Below are 23,392 nucleotides of genomic sequence, written 5' to 3'. Positions count from 1 at the left end.
ACCTCGGGGACTGAGCTGGGCGAGGGGATGGGGCGCATCGGGAGACGGCGACCCCGCCCCGCGCGACCTCACCCACACGCCGCTTGCTGGCTGATCTCCCCAGCAAACGCACACAAGCAGAACACGTTTGCTGAGCAAAGGCTTGCAGAGGTTTCCAGGGACCTAGGAATGTGCGTGTTCTGTGTGCGTGGGGAGAGCGCGGCAACCCCACAACTGGAGTGTTTCCAACCCAAATTTCCATTCATCTCTCTCTCTCTCTCTCTCTTACACACACACACACACACACACACACATTGCTTGCCCACAGAGCACACCTCCGCCGTTTTTAGCGAAGGGTTGGGGGACCCAGCTCCTAACCAGAGACATACACAGCTCCAGCGGAGATTCTGTGGTACAGTTGGTGTGGGCTTGTCGGATCTGCACACCAAACGCTTAACCCAGGGCAACTGGGAGTTGGATTGGGGGGTCCTCTTCGCTCTAAGACATGCCGTTTCACGTGAAGGATGTGGGAACCTCTCAGGGGCAGCACAGACCCCCAAAACAGTCCTGTCTCCAGAACTCCTGCACCCGAGTGTGTCTGCCTTGAGGGCTGCATTCACAACCCACTGCTGCCACGCTGCCCAGAGAGGCATGTGATGCCGTGCACAAACTCGCAGAGACTCAGGACGACTTAAGCAACGGTGTTATCTTACATTTTACAAAGACTGAAAATTACAAACTATATACAGGCGTCATCACCACCTGCCACAGAGATGCGGTTGCTGCTGGGGCAGCCATGGGCAGCTGTTTCACAACACAGAGCAACACCGTACGACGGTCTGGTACAGCAAGTGGGCAAGACTGGCATTTTCCTGCCCAGCCAGCACGAGCAGTTCCAAGGGAGGAGAGTCAGCCAGAACATTAGGAGGACACGTTTCTATTCCTGGAAGACAGGCTGGGGGTCCCTAGAAGTGGCTGCAGGCTGTAGCCAGGCCTCGGACCATAGTCCTATGAGAGGGGAGGAGTCTCTGTGAGGCAGAACATGGTACCACAACATATACTGAACAGGAGGGACCTGACCTCACTGCAAGGAACATGAGGTTGACTAGGCCTCTTGGAAGGGACTAGTATGGCTGGTGAATGGAGTCATGGAGGAGGTCACATGGCTGAAGGTTTCCCAGCAGGACCAGCTGATGATGGAGTTCCCGTAGGCGGCTTTGAAAGGGAAGCCTGAGATACTAACTGCTTCTTCTGGGCCTGACACTGAGAGACAGTGGCTGCCTCAGCACTGGGGGCCTCAGATGTGGACTTTTTCTCAGGGGCTGGGCTGGATGAGGAGCTGGTCTTGCTGGAGACACCATCTTGTTCAGGCAGCTGAAGGAAGTCAGGTAGTTCTAGATCCTCTTTGGACAGGAGGCCACGCTGGTCATTGACTCTGCAGCTCTGTGCCCGGTTCAGCAGATCCACGAGCCCTGGGGGGGAGGGGGGGGAGAAGGAATTTGCTGTAGTTCTGGCGGCCTAACAATAATTTATTATACTAGCTGTCACCTTTCTATTCAACAGCCTTCTTCACATTTAAACCTTTCTTTAAAAAATGGCCAATAATCCAGGCAGAGGGCCTTCTCGGCAGTGGCGCCCGCTCTGTGGAATGCCCTCCCACCAGATGTCAAGGAAATAAACAACTATCTGACTTTTGGAAGACACCTGAAGGCAACCCTGTTTAGGGAAGTTTTTAATGTTTAATTTTTTCTTGTGTTTTTAATATCCTGTTGGAAGCTGCCCAGAGTGGCTGGGGAGGCTCGGCCTAATGGGTGGAGTATAAGTAATACATTATTATTATTATTATTATTATTATTATTATTATTGACAACAACAACAACAACAAAGTAGTGAGTTTGAAAATTGCATGCATTTACAGAAATAAACATGTCAACATGTATGCAGATTCACATAGCACCCTTTAATTCCCTGGGACAGCATTGCTTGCTTCCTAGTCAGTAATAAGCATCTTACTTACCTCCCCTATCTGACAAGTAACATCAGAGAAGATTTACCTTCCAAGTCATACGTGCGTCTATTCTGTTTGCTTCTAGGAGGCTTAGTGTAGGAACAGGACCCCTCACTGAATGAATCAGATTCAGATTCTGTCTCTACAGAGCTGTCATCCTGGAACCACAGTAAGAGAAGGCATGATTATAACCAGAGCCAAAAACTGCCAACCCGGTACCTACCTAAGCACCATGACATAAGCCTAGCAAACCCAAAACAAGGTGATATGCATGGCTGGTGGGGTGGGGAGCAGAAAGACATCTCTGGACATACAAAACTAGTATTATCAGGAATACTGCTAGGCCAAAACTTTTCTCACTGAGATCTACATGCAGGAAGGCTTTGTTTCTAAAAATAAAAATGGAGCAGCATTCTGTCATGTAATTGCCCCAGCTAAGGTAATACAACCCATGGCCAAGACTCACCTCACTCAGCTCACGAGAAGGGCTTATTGCAGAATTTCTCACACCAAGAGGTTTCCCTTCTGCAATAAAGCACATGGATATTAAATATCCTGGAGGGACAGCAGAACAAAGAGTCAGACCTTAAGCTCTGACAACAATGGGAGGATGGCTGGAACGAAGGCTGAGAATAAGACATGATGGAGAATGGATTGGGATTTCCTGGAAGAGACAGCATGGAAGAGGCTGGAAGCCTATAAACTGGGAGCTGAGAGAACATGAATGGACTGTCCTTGAAATGATTCAAGTGTCGATCCATGTGCTAGCAAGAACACTGGCAAAAAGAAGGAAATGCTGTGTTTACAAATGTGTCATGGACTAGGGAAGTTGTGGGTTTGGAGTACAAGATGAGAGGAAGTAGCAATGTTGCCTTCTCTTTTTCTGACAAGACTCCTATGTTTTCAGCAGCTGTATGATGAGAGCCCATTCAACAGGTGACTCTCCCCTTCCCTGCTGCTTCCTGCTGGAGAAAATCTTCACTTATCACACAGCTATGAAAGGAGCCCTGCCAGAAAAAAGTGCCAACTCTAGTGGGCCACCTATAAAGTTACGAGACAGAGGTGGTTGATCAGAGCGAATGTGGAGCAGGATGCAACACTGCATGAAATCTGGTATGACCCCCCACCCCTGACGAATATCACCGTGCTACAGCACATAAATGCCCTGGGACATGTTGTTGTGCCTGTGGCCTCCCTGCTTATGACAAATGGCTCTTCATCTAGCCTGTTCACCGTGAGTGTGAGCTGATTTCCTCACCACCATTCTGCAACCAACACTGAACAGGCTCATTGAGTGGAAGATGCAAAAATTAGTGGTCTGCTCTTCAACATTGGCAGGAAACACAAGGCAATCCTGTGCATCGGCCTCCCTCCCTCCCAGAGATCCACAAGGTATTCATTCTTCCCTCCCTAGGAAGGTGTCCCTGTCTAATACTGCACAGTGCCAAGCCATCTACCAACTATCCCTAGAAAAATGAACAAGGTCAAGATACTAGATTAGCAACCACATGTGCCTTTGAGCTTCACCTACCTGTATCTGACTCCAGCACAAGCTTCTGAGAAGCCACAGTGGTAACTTTCTCTTCCATATTAAGAGCTTGGGGCTCACCAGGCTGCAGCAGGAGAGCAGAGTTAGAGACACAGCAAGGCAAGGACTTCATGTCAGGGTGGATGAACAACCAGAACAACACTGTATACATGCTGCTAGAGCGGGCAGCTTTCCAAAAAGAAGCTGAACAGAAATAGCCACGTGCCGTGGCCCACCAACCCACAAAAATAACTAATGGTGTCTGAGACACGGGGGATCTCCCTCTAGCCTGGAGAGCTGCTGGACCTATGAATGGCCTGCATCTAGCTGGAACAGAACATTACCATGGACTCTGGTCTGGGTACCAGTCTCTCCTGGCCTGTCACTTCACTTGCTCCTGCTTAGCTAGAAGGGGAAAGCATTGTCCCTAATAAGAATGTAAAAGAGCCCTGCTGGATCAGACCATAAGCCCATCTAGCCCAGCTTCCTATTCTCCCAGTTGCCAATCAGGTTGCACCCATAAGTGGAACGTGAGTGCAACAACACAACAACGAGGAACTCCTAGTAATGGTATTCAGAGGCAATTGGTATTCAACGACTAGTAGACACGGGAAGCTCTTATCTTGTCTGCTCTTTTAGAGACATCCAAGTTGGTGGCCATCACTACAACTTATGGTAGCAATTTCCATAGTTTCACTGTGTGCTGAGCAAGGGGTGCTAAAAAAAACCTGGGGGAAAGCTTAAGATCCAAATGTAACTAGAAATTCCATCCCTACAGACCCCAGCAGAACCCCACAGAGAGGAAAACTGCAGGGAGGAAACTCCAAGTTCCATACTCCTTAACCATTTACCATACTGCCTGGGGTTTATGGGTCTTTGAATCCAACAACATCTGGAAGGCCACAGGTCCCCCACCACTGGACTGGAGTCACCCAGACTTCATTTCTGTGTCCTGTTTCACTTCCTCAAAGACCATTCTCACCCGTCGAAGCAGGACTCGTGTGAGATCCAGGCCGTACTTCTCCACGATGGGCTGCAAAGCCTCCCGCAGCTGCTTAGTAGATTTCGCCAGAATGCACACTGTCTTATTCAGGGGCATGATTTCTAGCCTATAAGGAGAAGAAACATCAGAAATATACCCAATGGGCACAGTATACTGCATCTGGCACGGCCACCTGGCATAACTTGTGCACCCCAGTAATCGACCCCAGGTGAAGGATAACCCTCACTTCCTGATGCCTAATGGTAGGAAACCAAAGAGTACAGTTCTGATTCCCCCATTCGAAGCCCATGGGCAAAGTCACAGAAACTGAGCACATAGGAAAGCAATGCAGGAAGGATGGTAGTTTCCTAATACTGTGCCCATATATGAATCACAGCAAAGTGGGCAGGGAGAAGAATATTCAAGCAGGTTGTCTTGAATGAAATCCTAATGTTGCGAACCCCTTGTGATTTAGGGTCTGAGAGGCAGAGTCTGTTCTGGAGCTGTGAGCCCTGACCTATGTTCATGGCGATACAGCAAGGTTCACGCAGATGGGGGGAGGGTGCTATCTCCCAAGAGATTTGCAGACTGGGGCTTGCAACATGTATGGCCTACTCACTTGGCCACCAGTACCTGTATGGGAGACTCAAGGGAGTGTGAAGAAGATAATGGGGGTGCTTCTACCTAACCCACCCCCTCTGCCTTTGAAAGCCTTAATGCTGCCTGAATGGGGGATACCAAAGGGGCAGCACACCCATTGGGGAAGCTGAGGCCTTGACATTTGGTTGGCATAACCTGATTCCTAGCTATTTTGTAGTGGACTTAGCCGCAGTAGCCAGAGCATCGAGGACTAAGATAAAGCTGTGCAAACTCCTTTGCTGTTCTTGCCCCTGCCAGGAGGTGTCATGTTCCTACATTCATTGTACTGAAAAGTTGCATTTTGCATACTGTTTTATTATTGCTACTACGCAGAGACATCACCTTACCAACAAAGGTCCATATAGTTAAAGCTATGGTTTTCCCAGTAGTGATGTGTGGAAGTGAGAGCTGAACCATAAAGAAGGCTGATCGCTGAAGAATTGATGCTTTTGAATTATGGTGCTGGAGGAGACTCTTGAGAGTCCCATGGACTGCAAGAAGATAAAACCTATCCATTCTGAAGGAAATCAGCCCTGAGTGCTCACTGGAAGGACAGATCCTGAAGCTGAGGCTCCAATACTTTGGCCACCTCATGAGAAGACTCCCTGGAAAAGACCCTGATGTTGGGAAAGATTGAGGGCACAAGAAGAAGGAGACGACAGAGGACGAGATGGTTGGACAGTGTTCTCGAAGCTACCAGCATGAGTTTAACCAAACTGTGGGAGGCAGCGGAAGACAGGAGTGCCTGGCATCATGCTCTAGTCCATGGGGTCACGAAGAGTCGGACACGACTAAACGACTAAACAACAACAACTATGACATTGTTCTTGCAGTTGTTGATTTTGTGGTGTATTGCTGTTCTCCTTGTTGTAAGCTGCTCTGAGCAGTGTGTGTGGTGTGTAAAAGCAGCATAGAGATAAAAGTGGCATGAACAGCAGTAGACAGAGAGGTGTTGGGTGACAGAGAGGTGTTGGGTTTGCTTATGTTTCACAAATAAAGATGGGCCCCCATCCCTAGGGCAGACAGCCCTGGCTCCATGTCAAGAGGGATTTAGCAAAGTTTCCGCCTGTTAGCTACAGAATACATGGCCAATGCAGAGCAGGAGGGGTCTACAGCGATTACACTCACTCAAAGCTGACCCTGGTCTCCAGCTTCACCTCCTGATCCACCAGAACTAAGCTCTCCTGGTTCAGTGCCAGCGGCTTCTGTGAAAAACCAAGCAAAGGCAGACATATTAATACAGCAAAAATTAAAACACGGATGTATTGTTGTATATATATGGGTATACGCAGTGCTTTTTTCTAAAAAAATTTTTAGTGGTACTCTCATTTTCCTACTCATATTGAAACACTGCCCCTCAACGAGGCCAAACTTTGATTCACAAAGTGTTTTGGAGCATGCATACCCCTGCATCCCCCCAGAAGAAAAGCACTACATATTTGAAGTAAAACTAGAAAATAAGGCCACAGGTGTGCATGAGTTTAAAAGCTAATGAGACCAAGGATGCAAATCTGGGAAAATAGCTTTAATAATCCTGCATGATACGTATTATGAGACAAAACAATCCTACTGATTAAGGGCTTTTTCCTAATTTACATTTGTTTGCTTGTTAACATTTCTTATCATCAGGTATGAATTGCCTCCTAGCATGAGTCCATGAAAACCACCGTTATTTTCCATATGTTGCAACACATGTGTTGTTGCAACATCAGCGCTTTCTAACATTCCTCATGATGCCTCAACAATGCCTACTAATCTTTCAAGATGCCTTTCTCTTGATCAAGTTTATTTTTCAATTGTTTTGAGTATTTTGGAATCATATTTTTTATTTGATTATTTGTGCACTCGGGTGGTAGTGACAACTCTCTGCAAGCAGAGAGGTTACTAGTGTAGTGTTCTGGCTTGAGGACAGAGGGGGTCCTTTGTTCAAATCTTGCCCCTACCAGTACTGACAATCTGTCAGCCTCGGTCCTTTGTCTGTGTACCTTATAAGGTTATTGCAAAGGTTACCAAGATAGTCCATGTGCAGCACTTCGAATGCGCAAGAAATGCTATTTAAATGCTGACTACTGTATTAAACATAAAGTGGCACCTCGGGTTACATACACTTCAGGTTACATACACTTCAGGTTACACACTCCGCTAACCCAGAAATAGTGCTTCAGGTTAAGAACTTTGCTTCAGGATAAGAACAGAAATCGGGCTCTGGCAGCGCAGCGGCAGCGGGAGGCCCCATTAGCTAAAGTGGTGCTTCAGGTTAAGAACAGTTTCAGGTTAAGAACAGACCTCCAGAACGAATTAAGGACTTAACCCGAGGTACCACTGTAGTTCTAAGCATGTTTACTCAGAAGTAGGTTCTCCTGAATTCAGAGAGATGTATCACCTAATAAGTGTGTTTAGGATTGCAGCCTTCTGAAATCCTATACAGTACACAGTTACCTGGGAGAAAGTCCCTTGAACCTCAGTGGAACTTACATCTGAGTAGACATGCATAGGATGCTTTTTCTTTTTTCTTTTGTACCAGGAAGCTTTCTGAGATTATTTCATTAGGAATAACCTATAAGTATATGTACACACACTGTAATCAGCTATAAGCTGGATATTATTTGCCTAATGCAAATATGCCTTCTGAAATACTTGATATACAATCAGGGTGGATCTCTGGGGCTTACCTGTGGATAGGTGGGTAAATATTTGTCTCTGGCAGCACTTTGTAAAGAACAACATTGAAGGTATTTGAATTTCAGAGGAATTGAAACTATGCAGAGGCCCAACCCCTGGGCAAAAGAAAGATTCACCCTGCAGTGAACCTAAAGTAATTTCATTTTGAGTTCTTTCCTTGTCAGCTATGTGGGATAAAATTAGCTGACTCAAGGAGATACTTGAAGAATAGTGGGTGTCCCTCGAAAAGTTATGATGGTAGTGTAACTCATATTGGTGCCTCTAGCAATCCATCTTCAGTGTCTTATCCATCATTAGTATTCTGAGCCTTTAACTAGCCGATCTTACGGGACAATTATCTCAGTAATTCTTACAACAACCCTATAAAACGGGCAATTGTTGCGCATGGCTTTTGAGTCTGAGAGAATGTTGGTTTGCCTCAGGTGGGTTTGTACCTGCAGTGAAATTTCAGGCAAGCACTTCTGAACTCACAGCTCACAAGGGAAGCTACTGCATTGTCCACCAACTGGACAGTTTTTGCCCTTTGAAAGGGGTTACAGTTGCTGTCTCCGTCTATATTTGACCTGGAAATACAGCACACACAGCATCCCTTCCTCTTAAAATCTCTGCAGTGGCGTTCCTCTAGAAGCTATTTTCCTTTTCCTCCCATAGGCTGGGCCTACCTTTTCATTCCCCACAAGATAGATCTTGACATCAGGCAGGTGGAGGCCCCGGCGCTGGCAAATCCCAGCCAGCATGTCCTGGATGGAGAGTCCAGAGCGCACAGGGGCCAGAGAGGCAGTCCCATCAGGAAGGTAAATACAACAGTACTTGACAGGCTGGTTCTGACTGTCGGGTTCTGAGCCAGTCAGGCTCTGCCTGTTGTTCTGGAGGAAGTAGAAATCAACACATTCAGCATCACTCTTTGGCTGGCTCAACTACTAGGATAAAAGCTCAGAGTGGACACCAGATGATTTCCTAAGGTCTGATATATAATTTTGTCTGTGGGTGTTTTGAGGCTTCTGGACAAATGTACCAATGATAATAGACAAACACAGAATTTTCATACATAACTGTACATCATTTATCTGTCACCTGTGTGCAAAACATATTTGCTGTTCCATGCATTATAGAGAATGAGGAGATAGAATACTAGAATGTACACAAGTGGCAAGTGGGGGGTATAATGCCCTCCTTGTGCTTTTCTGATGGGTGCCATTTTTATTTTATTTTTAAACTTTCCTCTATTTAATAAACCATATTTTGAATCTTGCAAAAATGTTTATCAGAAGAAGAACTCTGCTAGATAAGACCCAAAGTCTGTCTGGTATCCTGTTTCCCACCACGGTCAATCTAATTGCTCAGACAAGCTCATAACATACAAACACAAGAGGAGCCCTGCTGGATCAGGCCAGGGGAACGTCTAGTCCAGCATCCTGTTCTCACAGTGGCCAACCAGATGCCAATGGAAACATGCAAGCAGCAATGCATTGTTGCTTCACAGCAAAAAGTATTGTTAGATCTACCACTCCTGAACATGGAGGTTCTATATAGCAGGTTTCTTCAACCTTTTCAGACTCAGGAACCACTTTTAACCCAAACATGCATTTGAGGACCCATTTCTTAGTCTCCCTATTGATATGCTAGTTTTGCTGTATGCAGGGACTACAACAGGGGAGCAATTTAAATATATGATCCTTCTCTACCTACAGTTTGAAGTAATACATTTTAGAATTCTACTCTTGCAGTCTACATTTCTCATTCTGGGTACTGTATAGAAAAGTGTAAAAAAATTCTGGTTCTAAGATGTGTCAGTTTGGCAGCCTAAAGTCTGCAACTCTTGCTTTCGTGTCCAACAGCTCCCCCTTTCTGCGGATCTGGCACTGGTGCTATGAATACAGTGCAAGGACCTTTGCATACATGTCACTCTTGCAGTCTAAGCCTGTAGCTCTAACCACATTTGCCTGTGAATAAGCACCACTGAACCTGGTGAACTGTGCTGAATCATGCCTGGTCTGTTGGCATTTAGGTGTAATATCTATCAAAGCCAAAGAAAAATCTGATCTGATCTACTGTCCAAGAAACAAGTACAGTGGTACCTCAGGTTACATACACTTCAGGTTACATACACTTCATGTTACAGACTCCGCTAACCCAGAAATAGTGCTTCAGGTTAAGAACTTTGCTTCAGGATGAGAACAGAAATTGTGCTCCGGTGGCGCGGCAGCAGCAGGAGGCCCCATTAGCTAAAGTGGTGCTTCAGGTTAAGAACAGTTTCAGGTTAAGTACGGACCTCCGGAACGAATTAAGTACTTAACCTGAGGTACCACTGTACGCTGTACATGCATGTGCATATGCTAAACAATAAGAAAATAAAAATCATTATTTTGCTCCCCAGAAGCTGGTTCCATCGGAACAGGTCTGTACTCTGTAGTTTACATTCATGTTATGCAGATCAGGCAATATTCAGCACCCTGCTGTCCCTGCAGGGTTTTCTAGCAATGCTTCTCCCCAGGGATAATGTCACTCCCTGTTCTCCTTTCACTAGTCGTTGTATTCAGGAGGGGAGGATTGCCTCCCCACCAGCTGGGACTCCCTATGGCTTTAAGCAACATCTTTTCAACAGTTCCAGGGTTCTGCAGCTGCGGAAAATACTGGGAGCTGCCTCAGCGGCTCTTTGCAGGAGCATTCGCAGAACTGCACATTGTTGAGAACTCCTCCACACTGCACAGTCACATAGCCCATTACAGATTGCGTGGGGGCTGGGTGGGACAGAGCGTGCAGCAGCCGTGGCAGAACATCAAGCAACAGCAAAACGCCTACTAGCACAAGGAAGGGAGCGTGACCCAAGCAGGATGGGGTAGGCAACAGCAGCACAGGTCAGTTTTCACTGCCCTGGCCCCCCAAACCCCCAGGCTAAATAAGTCCCAGAAGCACTTGCCTCAGTCTGGGAACTGTTGGTGGCGTAAGATGAGAGGAAGCCCAGGTCCAGGCTAGCCGAGGAATTCAAAGAGCCTTGAGACTCACGCCAGTGGGACGGCCCTTCGCTGCCATTTCTTTCCTCTAGGACAGAGAATCAGCAGGTTTTTGGAGGATATGTGATCCATGGAAATTGTGCACTTTATTAACCACCCTGATGCCACCCAGAGTCACCTGAACAATTGTGGTGTCCCAACTATCGGCTTTGGACTCACCTCCCCAGTGACGCTCCCTCCGGTCCCCTCTCCGAAAGGATCTCCGAGGGCTCCTGCTGCCTAAGTTGCCACCTTCCTCCATCCCTAGCGGCAGCGATTTCCCTGCTTTTAGTTTCGTTTTCTAGGGGGAAGCCAGAGAGTGCATCAGCTCATAGCATGCTGGGCCAGGTTAGGGGGACGAAGTGGGGAAAAGCCACCCCCTAACTTTCCCATGCAGTCCTGTTCAAGAGGAGGCCCCGTACCTTGCCATGGTCGCTCGGGGGGCTGCCACTTCGAGAGTGAGGCCTCAGCTCTGGCAAGGGCTGCCCTTGGCTTTCGGCCTTCGCACATGCCTGATACAGTGGAGACTTGACGAAGCGTGCGTAGCTGTCAAACTTCATCAGGTTGAAGATCTGGAGCAAGAAGCCTTGGGTTAGTCATGTGCCCATCACTGTCCCTGAAGCAGGATCCCCTCCAGGACTTGGATTGGATAGGAAGCTGCCTTATACTGAGTCAGACCACTGGTTCATCTAGCTCAGTATTGTCAACACGGACTGGCAGCAACTCTCCAGGGTTTCAGGTGTACCTGGAGATGCCAAGGATTGGGCCTGAGACCTTCCACATGCAAAGCAGCTTTTCTGCTACTGAGCTGCATCCCTCTGCTACCTCAGAAGACTTCAGCAACAATGCTTCACATTACTGACTGGAGAAGCAGCAGGTGGTGTTCCTAGATTCCCACACAAGCCCATATCTCATAGACTAACTAAGGCGGACTGTTCTCACCTGGAGTTGTTGGACGTGAAACATGTCAGGAGTGGGGGTTGCCAGCATCTCCTCGCCAATCCAGGCCTGTCTGTCAATATTGACCGGGCTGACCGAATGTCTTGACAGGAACTCATCATAGATCCTCCTAGCCTCCTGGGCCAGCTATGGAGAAAGCAATGTGGGATGAGACGAGTTATGACGTTACTACAGGTAACAGCTGCTTTCTGTGCCACTCTTCTTGTCTCCTTTAGTGTAGGCTATAGGAGAAGAGCGTCAGGGTTCCTATAGTCATAGGGCTGCATGCAACCAATGCTTGTAGGCAAATACTAGAAAAGTATGAAATTGCTATTCATTTGGTTGCAAAATTCAACATTATGAGAATCCTTCCTTCCTTCCCATGCCTGGTAAAATCTCCAAAGCCAGAGAGAGACTCAAAATGTTTCCGAGCCATGAAAAAGAAGTATTTTAATGTGCTAAATGGCTCCTTGCCCTTCCCTATGACTAGTGACGAAAGCAGGGAAGTATACAAAAAGCCAATTTCCACAATGTGTCTAGGTAGCAGAATCCACCTTTTTTCAGCCAAGAATTTGGCTTCCTCGGGTACAGAATTTCTTTAGTGTTTTATTTTTAAGCACAGTTCATGCAGTGTAACTGAGAGGCAAGGAGACATCCTGACATTTCTTCACATATCCCCTCTTCCAAATCAGGCAATGTGTTTCCTGAGCAATGATAAACGTGCTGCCTGCATCTTGTTCAGAACTGAGCTTCCTCAAAACAAAAGTCTTCATTTTATAAACTGCATTTTCTAAACCTTGTGGTTAAAATATAAATATGAATATCCCACTCAGGGCAAATTAGGAACAAACTGAGCTACACTTGCTTATATCCACTCCCTTTCAGCCCCCCAGGCAGAGAAAGAGTCTGCTTTGTGCTGGTTTTGGGTTTCATCTGCGTTGTCTGGCCTTGGTGGTGCTCTTACCTGTTGGGTGCTGCCAGCTGGGATCTGCTGAAACCGTTCACAGGCTTGCCAGAAATATACATTCTCAGCACTAAACTCCTTCTTCAGGAACTCCTAAAAAGAGGTGGGGTAGAGATGAAGACGACCCTCCCTCTGTCCCAGGACTCTCACAATTTAGTGTCCTGTGTAGATCAAAGAGTTCATCTAGGCACCATTCAGCCAGGTACAACAAATGCAATACAACACAAAGTAAAACATTATGTATACCCTACAACAGGCACATACTATTGCAGGCTCACACATACACAGGGGGGCTGGGGGTGTACCTCTGCTTCTCACAGAAGGGTGAGCCATTTCCTTCTCCATTGTGGCACTGGACTGGGTGGAGCCTCCCCACCCTGCCCCCACTCTGCAATGAGTATGAAAATACCTCCCCCCCCACTCTCTCCACTCTTCAGGTAGTCAATCTAATTAGCAGGGAAGGAGCCATTTTGTCAGCCTTTGTGGCACTGGGCTGGGTGGAGAGGCTTCCACCTCTCTACATAGCACCACACCATGGTGGGGAGGGGAAATGCACTACCCTTGCTTGATTCTGCATGCTTTTGCCCCAGTGGCAGCCACCAGAAAATTGGGTCAGAGGCTGGCAGGCCACTAGAGAAGGCTTAGCAGGCCAGACAGGGACGTAGGAAGGAGGGTGCGGGAGGTGAGGGGGGTGGCTCACGGCCCCATGCTGCCCCAAACGGCAGCATGGGGCTTGTGTCCGCCAGGTGGACTCTGTGGGCAGCTTGTCATGGCACCTCCCTGGGCGGATCGCTGCGGCGCCCCCAGCTAGCAACACCCCTGAGGCTAGATAAGCCCCACAGACTGACCATGTCCTGCCCTGGATTGGAGGGAGATCATGATAAACAGAAGTGCTGTGTCTTACTCACAGTAAAGTAGGCCACACCAAGTCGGTCCTGCAGTAGTGTCTCAAAGGACTCTGCCCACCGTGCTACAGATTGCCCCGAAGAAGGAGAGGCGTTCTGGGTGCTTGGCAGACTGTCCACACTGTTATTACTGCCCTGAGCCCCCGAGCTGTTTAACTCTGTGAACAGAGAGAGATTTCAGGTCCTTCCCAAGCCCTAGAGTGACACTGAGTTGGGGGTCTGCCCAACTTGGCTACCTGAGGGAGAGGTCTAGATGACAACCCCATTTCACATACTGCAGGTGTGGGGAACCTTTGGCTCTCCAGATGTGGCTGAACTACAACTTCCATCATCCCAGGCAACTGGACATGATTGCTGGAGCTGATGGGACTTGTAGTTTGGCAGCATCTGGAGGGCCAAAGGTTTACCACTCCAGACATACAGAAACCAACTGGGGTGGCAACTGAATCTTATTTCAACAAGATGGCATCCTCCACTGCGCCTGAGGGCAGCAGGCTAGTGTAGGAGGTGCAGGCCATGATGTGGCATAGGCAGTCCTGTCATCCAATACTTCCTCATCTCTCCCTCTACCCCCAGCATCCTTCTGACGTAGACACCTAACTCCACATAATGAAGGGGTTGGCCCAGCAACAAATCTCTGGCCTCTGTATACCAGCTGATAAATCTTAGAGCTGGAAGTGGCCAGTCTGTGTCCCGGCAAAATATCCTGAGAGGTATTTTGGGCAACGTTTGTTTCACCATCTAGTTGCCTGGAGCTGTTTTATGTAATTCAGAATGCCAATGTGAGTGAGTGTGAGCAGGTCTTCTTGTTGCTTGTAGAGTTTACCAACCTTTGCACTGCTCCACCCCTACTAGCCAGTGAGCCCTGCTGTCATGGTCAGGTCTTTAACCTTCCCACATGCCCAGCACCCTTCCCAAAGACAGACGGCCTACTTACCCCCATCTGACACAGCCAGGCCCTGCAAGAGAAGGATGAGAGTGGTCAAAACAGTTCTTAGGGATATGGCAGAATGCAGCAGGGCCAGTACCGCTGGGGACGGAGGCAGCCTCTGCTCCAGCATCAGACAGCTTCACAGGACATTCTGCTGCACACAGCAGATGCAAGATAGCCGTCTGCTACCAGAAAGCTTCCGACTTCAGGACAAGTGCCAAACTGTGCCGCATCCAATCTCCTCTGCTGTTGTGGAAGTCTGCCGTGGTCAGAACTCGCTGTAAGCAATGTAAGATACGTGGGAAGGAGGTGCTGACCTACACAAGAGCAGGAGCCTACCACTACCACCCCTGGACCCAGCTGCCTTTGGGATAAAGTAAGCTGTAGGCCCACCTTATTCCCAGATGCACCCCAGGTGGAATGACCCAGGGCCAATACTATTCCATACCGTCCAACATTTTCTCAGATGAAAATAGGGACATTCTATTCTACATCAGGAAGCTTCTCCCGCATTTGATCTCCAGCACACATAGATGTCTTATACACCTATACATCTGTCACCTTGAGCCAATTACAACCTCTCAGCCTAACCTACCTCACAGGATTGTTGTAAAGAAAAAAAATATGTGAGAGAGGGGATTGTGTACACCTTCAACTGATAAATGGAACTGAAATAACATTTCAGCAGTACGCTGCTTTGAGTCCCTGTCAGGGAAAAGATGGGAAAGAAGAGGAGGAGGAGGAGGAGGAGGAGGAGGAGTAAAAACTGTGAGAATGATCAGGAACATACCAGAGAGTAAATCCTATTGAACTCAGTGGGATTTAATTCTGATTAAAAATGCTTAGGGTTGCCCAGTCTTTACCCAGTTACCTGGGAGTAAGCTCCTTTGAATACAGTGGGACTTACTTCTGAATAGACATGTAAAGGCTTGCAGTGTAAGGCTCCATTTACAATAAAGGAATAAACGCCTCATGTGTTTCCTAAAAAATGGCTGGCTGCTGAAGCATTTTAATTAAACGATTTAAAGTGGACTGGTGACCTTTTCCTTCAGAATTATAGGAAGGGGCTTTGTATGCGCTCCACCATTTCCTTAATTTGATGTAGGTAATTTATTTTCGGTATAAGCAGCACTCCGTTTTTGAACACATACACATATACACACACCACTTTAATTGCTCTCTGAGACATGGAGGGGAAGAAAATGGAAAAGTAGGACATTCCAGGTTCAATTAGAAATGGTGTTCAACGTGCAACATTACTTGTATAATGGCACCAAAGGGCCACACACAAGACCTAGAGCAGGGGTGGAGTGCTTCAGGCCCAGGGGTCAAGTGTGGCCATTCAGGCCTTTCTATTTGGCCTCTAAGGCTCTCTGCTGCCACAATACGCTCTTGAGCCTCACCCCTCACCTGCCTTGCATTGCACCCTCCCTATTTTTGCCTGACCAGAATGTGTCATTTAAACTCTGATAACACCTCTTTGGCTTGTCTGAGTATATGTAAACACTAGCCAATCGTTGCTCTGCCTGCCTTTGCCTCTGGCACCACCCGCCACTGGCATGTGGCCCCCAGAAGGAAATGCGGCTCTCAGGCTGACACAGGTTCCCCACCCCTCAACTCGAGACTCCCATCCCAAGGACCATCCGGATGTGGCACAGAGACCAGCCTTGCCACAGTGCCACAGTCTAGTCGAGCCAACCGCATACAGATGTTGGTGGTGTCCTTTGCCTACGCCATTGCTTTGTGGCACATACAAGGTTCCTCATACTGGAACTTCAGTCTAGGTCTTTCAGATCACACAAATCTGAAAAGGACTAATGGAAGGAGGGTGCTGATGGGATACGCCTGTCAGCTTGGTCCTTCTCATGTCAGGCAAGACAAAACAACTCCCCATATGAGAACGTGAGCAGCCATTCCTTCCTGAAAACCCACAACAGTTTCTACAGAAACAGGGTTGAATTCAACCTAATGTTACATGGCAGTGGCAAACTTCCAGGACACATAGATTATGCACACATTAGCACCCCCCCCCCATACTGCATACTGCTGTACACAGCCGAGAAGGGGCAGGGATGTCTTCACTTGATACCCATTGCCTGTTTGGTTTCCCCATGCCTGCAAACCACCACCACCCTGAACTCATGAAGCTGTCATCTGCACATGTGCAACAGCTGTACACACCTCAGCTTAACCGTGAAATGAATGTAGCTTATGTTTTCCAATTGGATGGCACTGGTTTGAAGGGAAATGCACCAAGGAGCAGTATTTCTCAAGAAAAAGTGACAGGATATAGATGTGGATTGTGACAAATGCCTTGTGTACGCAGCTTCAAGCACCAGTAGTGGGCCACAGTAAACAGTAATGTGGGTACCGTCTCTGGGGTCAGTATCTGATATTTCTATTTGAATCCACATTATAGAAAGGATGGGGAACCTCTGCTGGACTACAGCTCCCATCATCCCTGACCATTTGTTATACTGGCTGAGGCTGATGGGTGTTGAAGTCTAACAGTGTTTGACAGGCCACAGATTCCTGAACTCTGCACAATAGGATAAGACTCTATGTTGTCACCATAGTCAAAGGGAATCTTTCCATGAACCACACCATGGACCTCTCTCCAAAGGCTCTTACAAGCTGATCCCACACAGAAATTCCACATAGGATCCCCCATCCAGGGCAAACAAAGGCTAAAGCCACTTTCCAGGCAACCAACTGGGTTTCTGTGGCTGGCTCGCAATTATCTCCCGTCTAACATTCCTACCGAACCCTGCTATTCCCTAAACAAATAGCTGCTGGTTTTCAGCACCACCAGCTTATCTAACCTGCAACTCCTTGCTTATTTTTGTTTTTTGCTTTTTTTTGTTTTTTTGTTGCCTTGCTCACGACATGAGTCTCCGGCATCCAGTTTTGTCAGCCCATCTAATCTGATTACAGCCCTTCCTTGCCTTTTGTGGCTGCCAGTCATGCTGAGTTGTGCAACATGATCTCAGAGACTCTCACGCCAGCCCTCGGTCTTCTGGGCTCACCGCGGCAGATCATCTCTCAGTGCAGGCTGCAGCCTCTGAAAAGTACTGTGATTTCACAGGCCACAGAAACCCTCGAGCTCAGTGTGAGACAAAAAAAACAATCTGGCCGGGTGTGGAGTGCGAGGGGTTAGCAAGGCAAGAGTCACAGACCCTTGACACAGACCAGCCACGCAGAGAGTGCTCTCCATGTACTCTCCCACAAGTTACAAAGAACGAGGTGGGGCAAACAGGCTCCTTGTCACCAGGCTCAAAGGAAATGAAGTGTGGATTAGCCTTTCTCTAACAGTCAAATCCCATCCTCTCCTCAATATCATTGTCACAGCCTCCCACTTATCTTCCTGGATGTCAGAGATCCATGAAAAGTAAAGGCACCCCAGCTGGCCCAGAGAGGCCCTGCAAGGAGAAAAACAATGAATGCTGATCTTCCTGGACAAATAACAACCCCAAAATGCATACACAACCCAGATCCTTAAAAGGCTGCTTCCCTGAAGCATCCTTTGCTGGGGACAGAAAAAACAAAACAGAAACCACATTTCCCTGCAGGTTTGTGAGCTGCAAGCCTCTGGCCTTGCCATCATCCCCCAGGAGCAGCTGAAGTGTACTCACTCACCATTCGGCCATTTTGGACGCCCAGGTATTTGGGTTTTCCCAGCATGCCTCGTGCTGCTGTCACAGGTAGTCCGTCTAAGCCAGGACCATCAGCCTAGGAGAAGCCCCTCCCTGAGGCTGCAGCACAGCCTTCTGAGCATCCCCGGCAGGGAGAGAAAGAAGGAGTGCAGCTGCCTGCCACGCTCACAGTGCTGCACTCACTACCTCTTTTCTCTACCACAGGAAGTGTCACTATGGAAACCAAAACCACAGCTCAAAATGGGGTTTGGAAGAGAGACTCCCTCCTTCGAAGAGCACAGGCCCACAGACACCCACAACAGCCCAGGGCTCTCTGTGAACTGTCCAAGGCTAGAGCATAAATTTCCCCAAAGGATTCTGCATCCTGATAAGGAACGGGAGCATTAGGAGCTAAAGGCAAAGAAATTTACTGTCATCCACCACAAGAAACCCCTCAGGGGAAGGAACTGAACAGATGGAAGCAAGGTAACAAGGCGTTGCTTCAGCAGAAATGCAGCCGAGGGAGTGAGAGAATGAAGACAACAATGTGAGGCGAATGCAGCACAGAAAACTGTCCTTGGAGATCATGAGACTCCATCAGGAACGGGAGGACTTTGTTTCATAATCTCTGCTGTAGCAATATAGCAAAAGAGGTTCCAGCTAATAAACAAGCTTGCTGGCATGAAGTCAGGGGCCTTGTGACTACATATACAGTGCCTCTAGGCCTCTAATCCAGGCAGCAATGGATATGACGCCCAGTCTGACATTGTTAAGCGTGATATTGGGATTTATTCACTTATTTCTTACATTTTTATCCCAGCCTTCCTCCAACGAGCTCTGGGTGGCATACATTCCTTCCTCCCCTATTTTATCATCACAACTACCCTGTGGGGAAGGTCATGGAGCAATTGGCCAAAGATTACCCAGCAAACTTCATGGTTCTAGTTAGGGTGGCCACTTTCAACACACATTGCCAGAAACAGAGAACACAGAACTGCATCTGCTAATTTTTATATAGAGATACCAATTTTAAATACTAAAATTTAAATAGAAATACAATACTTCTCTTTTTTTTTTTGATAAATTTTTATTGATTTTTCCAACATATATTAAAACACAATACAACTAACAACACATAAACAAACAAACATATAAACACGTATAATTTCTTAACCTCTTTTTCTTAAACCTTATTTCAACGACTTCCCCATACCTCCCTTTTCTGCATCCCTGTTTTAAACCTTTCCAGCAACCCCTAATTTCAATTACTTATAATTCAATTTCTTTAATCTTTTTCCTCTTACCCAATTATTTATCACTGCAATTCTGTTTTACATTACCCATGACATTTTAGCACTCATTAATTTTACAACAGTTCTTAAGATAAACTTTAAATTTCTTCCAATCTTCTTCCACCGTCTCTTTCCCTTGGTCACGGATTCTGCCAGTCATCTCAGCCAGTCCCATATAGTCTATCACCTTCGTCTGCCACTCTTCCAGCGTGGGTAGTTCTTGTGTCTTCCAATACTTTGCTAAAAGAACTCTTGCTGCTGTTGGAAATACAATACTTCTCACCACAGGGAGGACTGCAGCCAGGTGACCTGTGTGCCTGCTCAGTCTACTCTTGCGATACACACTGTTGATTGGCAATTCCAAAAGCCCTCCTGCTTTCCCTTTCTCTTTAAATTGAACCTGGATTCAGGGTGACACTTGAATGAAATACGGAAGGCAGGTAAGCCCCACCCCACATAGGCAATCACAAGATGCAGTGCACACACACTATTTAAATGGCAATGCCCATCAGCTTGGGGAGTGGGGGCAGCCCCCTGAAATATTTTATTGGGGGGGCAAAGGGCCTCAGTTCTTAGGAGCTACCTCCTATGCCTGGATTGAACTGCCCTTCAAATAGAGGACTGCCCTCTGTAAAGTAGGATATATGGCCACCCTTGTCCTAGATTCTAGGACATGGATCAACACATACACTATACTGGCTCTCACTGGGAAAGCTGGCAGCCTTTGAGATAGATTTGACCCTTCCAATGAAAACTTTAACTAGCTTCTGATAATTCTTTCAAATTCAAAGCAAGGTGTGATTTAAAAAAAAATGTTGTCCAGTTTCACTTGTAATGTATAATTGTGTACAGTAATGTTATTGTGTTGTTATGCATATTCTGAGAAAGTAAAGGATCACTGACAACCTGAGGATATATTTCAGAATACCCATTCATTCTTTAAACATGACATTTGCTCCAGAGCAGTGAAGCTTCTCCTTCTAAGTAATGCCACTTGCATTATAGTACCTAAACATATTGTCCTGGGCATTGGCCTAGTATGAGGAGAATACACTGACCTCCCAAAGTGTAACAGTTGGACATCTCTGATCTGGTGCAAGGCTGGGAACATTAATGAGCTTACCTGAATGTGCTGCAAATTCTAGCATGTCATACAAACACAGCACAATCAATGGTACTCCCCATGGGTATAGCATGGGAGGCACTGCAAATAATATTGTAGTAGAGAATTCACAAGGGAGGTTGCTGTATTGTAAACATTGTCAAGATTGCCTGTGAAGATGTGTAATTAGTGCTTGCAGTGAGGAGTGGGTTAAAAAAAATGTTCAAAGTCTAAAATAAAATTGACCACATGCGCCCATCATTTATGTACAGACTATTACCTGTGACGTCTATCAATTTGCCAGGTAAAAGTTCCCAGGTTCTATATGGACTGCATCAGTCATGAAGAAAACACTCTTATTTATGGCAAATATGCTTCTGGTGGTAATTTATAACAGGTAGTTCTCAACAGACAACAAAAATGCTGCCATCCGAGATAGGCTGGTGGATGGTGGGGTCAGGGGGTTGGCTCCTTCCTGTAGCACAGATGGGGGAGTAAAAAAAATGCACCTCTCTTGGGTCCTCGGCAGAGGAATCTGGATGCTGGTGGGAGTGGGAAAATGAAAAATTGGGAAAGCCAAAGTTGACGCGTTTTTCCATCCCTGGAGAGGAGTGTGTGAGGGTATATGGAAGCCAGCCAAGTGTACAAGGGAAAAATTTGTATTAATTGCTCCACCTGCCCCCCACTTATTTGCATTGTGCCCTGGAAGGTTGTCCCAAAGAGGAAAAGGGTTGTTCACCCTCCACACTTACAGTCAGAAAGGTACCAGTGCCTCTGTTCCTTGAGAAAGACTCTGACCCACCTGGAAAGTGTATTAATGCATACGAGTGCTTTCGATTCCAGCTTTGTTGGACTCTGTGGCATGAAGGCTAAAGCTCTGAGCCCACGTCCCCCTCCTTCCTGTCATATGTGCTGCAATCATCTTGTCACTTTTCTAGATCATGTCATGCAACGGGAGCAAGAGGCAGGAAGAATGGATCTGCTACTTGTCTGAATTTTCCAGGCTTTGGACAATGATTGTGGGTGGTTCTCTCCTACTTGGCTATGTTCTGTATCTATATATAGTACTTCAGCAAGAACTTCATATTCATGCCTGACATTCCAGCAAATGTTTAGGTTGCAAATTGCATTCGTTTTTAGTACTGCAGCAGCCAAATTTTTCATATTTTATTTTCATACTCTTTCATTCTCTTACTGTTCATTTGACCTGTATCTTCCATGGCGCTTCAAATTATATCCACATTATATCCACATTCCCAGTGAACTTCATGCTGGTTGTTGCCTCCAAAGGTACAATACACCAGATGGGGTCTTTCCTCATAATGGGAGATTTGTGCAGTTACTGTTATGCACAATGTTATCAGTTGTGCTGTAATACAAGGCCTATGCAATTTCCCGAGAGGGCTTAGTCTATTGCAACAAAAAGGGACTGTGTTCTAAGGACTATGAAGCTGATTGTCCACATTTACAGAGAGAAAAGACCCAGGGAACCTGTTCTTCAAAAGGGAGAGAGAGAGAGAGAGAGAGAGAGAGAGAGAGAGAGAGAGAGAGAGAGAGAGATGCAACTGTTATTGGGAATCATTGCTGCCTCCAACTGTGGACGTAGAGCATAGCCAGTCACGGCTAGTGGCCATCGATAGCCTTCTCCTCCCATGAATTTGTCTAATCCTCTTTCAAAGCCATCGAAGTTGGTGGCCATCACTGCCTCCTAGGAAGAGCGAGCTCCATCCTCTGTGCTGCTATAAGTCCATTTATATCATTCATAAATGAAGTAAATAACAACAACGCTGCTTTGTTAGAGGTTTTTGTCGATTAAGCAGTATATTACTCTCGTTAAAGAAAGAAAATTAAAATGCAAGTCATGGGCATAGCCAGGATTTATGTTAAGGCGGGGTGCAGGACTTTTGTTAGGGGGGCAGAACCGAGCTATATGCGACGCAATTGCTCAGTTAGTTAGTTAAGTATTTTTATTTATTTACTTGATGGGGGGGCATCTGCCCTCCCTGCACCTCGCCGGGTGTTAGGGAAAGGTGACCCGGCCGAGCCCTTGAAGGGGCCAGCCTTTCAGGACGGTACCCACGTCGCGCGCGGTTCTCCGATTCTGCACGCGAAGGCCGACCCTAGCGCCTGGGAGACTCGGCGGCTCAGCTTTGGACTCCCACGACGCCCAAAAGCCGCAGCAAGGCGGGAGCCCCGGCCTTGGCTCCTTCCCGCCCTCTCTGCATTTCCATGGAGACAGGAGCAGGAAGTATAAACGAGAAATCCGACTTCATCTCTCTCTCCACAGGCGCCACAGCCGGAGCCTTCGAAGAAACGTCCCCGGGCGCCTTGGTGCGCGCGCTGCGTATTCGGGCAAGTCTCGGGAAGGAGGCGGAGGGTGCTGCGTTGCCGCTTGGTTCTTTTCTTCCCCAGAGACTGCGAAGGAAGCAGCCTGAGAAAGGGTGGGAAGCTGCGGAGGGAACCGTCGCCTCTCCCTCATCAGATGGGGCGCAGGAAGGGAGCGGAGAGAGAGCGCGCGCAGAGGAAGAGTTGGATGCGTGTGCAGGACTCAACAGACCCTCTTTGCTCTTATAGGATGACACGAAGCCCCTAGGAGGGCAAGGGTCCTTTTATCAGCAGGTTAGAGGAGAAAAGTTGAGATGGTACAACTTTTCTCACCCAGTCAATAAAAGCTTTCTGCAGGTAAAAGTTCATAGGGCAAGTCTTGGGTTTGCTTGTTTTTTAATGGGTCCAGAGAAGATTCCCTAGGGAAACTATTAGCAAGCCGGCTCATTATACTGAGGCTGCTTCCAGCCTGCTACTTAGCAGCAACACAA

General features: G+C 47.2%; 1 protein-coding gene across 1 annotated transcript; it reads right to left on the bottom strand.

Moving 5' to 3' along the window:
• Positions 1–670: 670 nt before the first annotated feature.
• RGS14 (regulator of G protein signaling 14) lies at positions 671–23,229 on the bottom strand. The gene is made up of 16 exons (XM_083603690.1): positions 19,751–23,229; positions 18,187–19,243; positions 14,557–14,578; positions 13,623–13,777; positions 12,715–12,807; positions 11,754–11,897; positions 11,234–11,383; positions 10,992–11,112; positions 10,739–10,860; positions 8,481–8,684; positions 6,265–6,341; positions 4,498–4,624; positions 3,519–3,600; positions 2,454–2,512; positions 2,034–2,145; positions 671–1,451 (listed from the first exon to the last, which is right to left on the bottom strand). Exons 2-16 carry the CDS (start codon positions 18,229–18,231, stop codon positions 1,138–1,140), a joined length of 1,827 nt encoding a protein of 608 aa, XP_083459816.1. The 5' UTR covers positions 18,232–19,243; positions 19,751–23,229; the 3' UTR covers positions 671–1,137.
• Between the last annotated feature and the right edge of the window lie 163 nt (positions 23,230–23,392).

Source organism: Podarcis filfolensis (assembly GCF_964270895.1).
Source record: "Podarcis filfolensis genome assembly, chromosome: 2".
NCBI lineage: Eukaryota > Metazoa > Chordata > Lepidosauria > Squamata > Lacertidae > Podarcis > Podarcis filfolensis.
This window is presented reverse-complemented; position numbering and strand designations above follow the sequence as displayed.

Bases quoted from the DNA above. Each gene is read 5' to 3' on its own strand.
- RGS14 (XM_083603690.1), bottom strand. From the start codon at position 18,231: ATGCTGGGAAAACCCAAATACCTGGGCGTCCAAAATGGCCGAATG. The intron at 11,898-12,714 runs GTAAGAGCACCA...CTTTCTCCATAG, and splicing joins CAGCTGGCAGCACCCAACAG to CTGGCCCAGGAGGCTAGGAG. The intron at 10,861-10,991 runs GTGAGTCCAAAG...TCTCTGTCCTAG, and splicing joins GAGGGAGCGTCACTGGGGAG to AGGAAAGAAATGGCAGCGAA.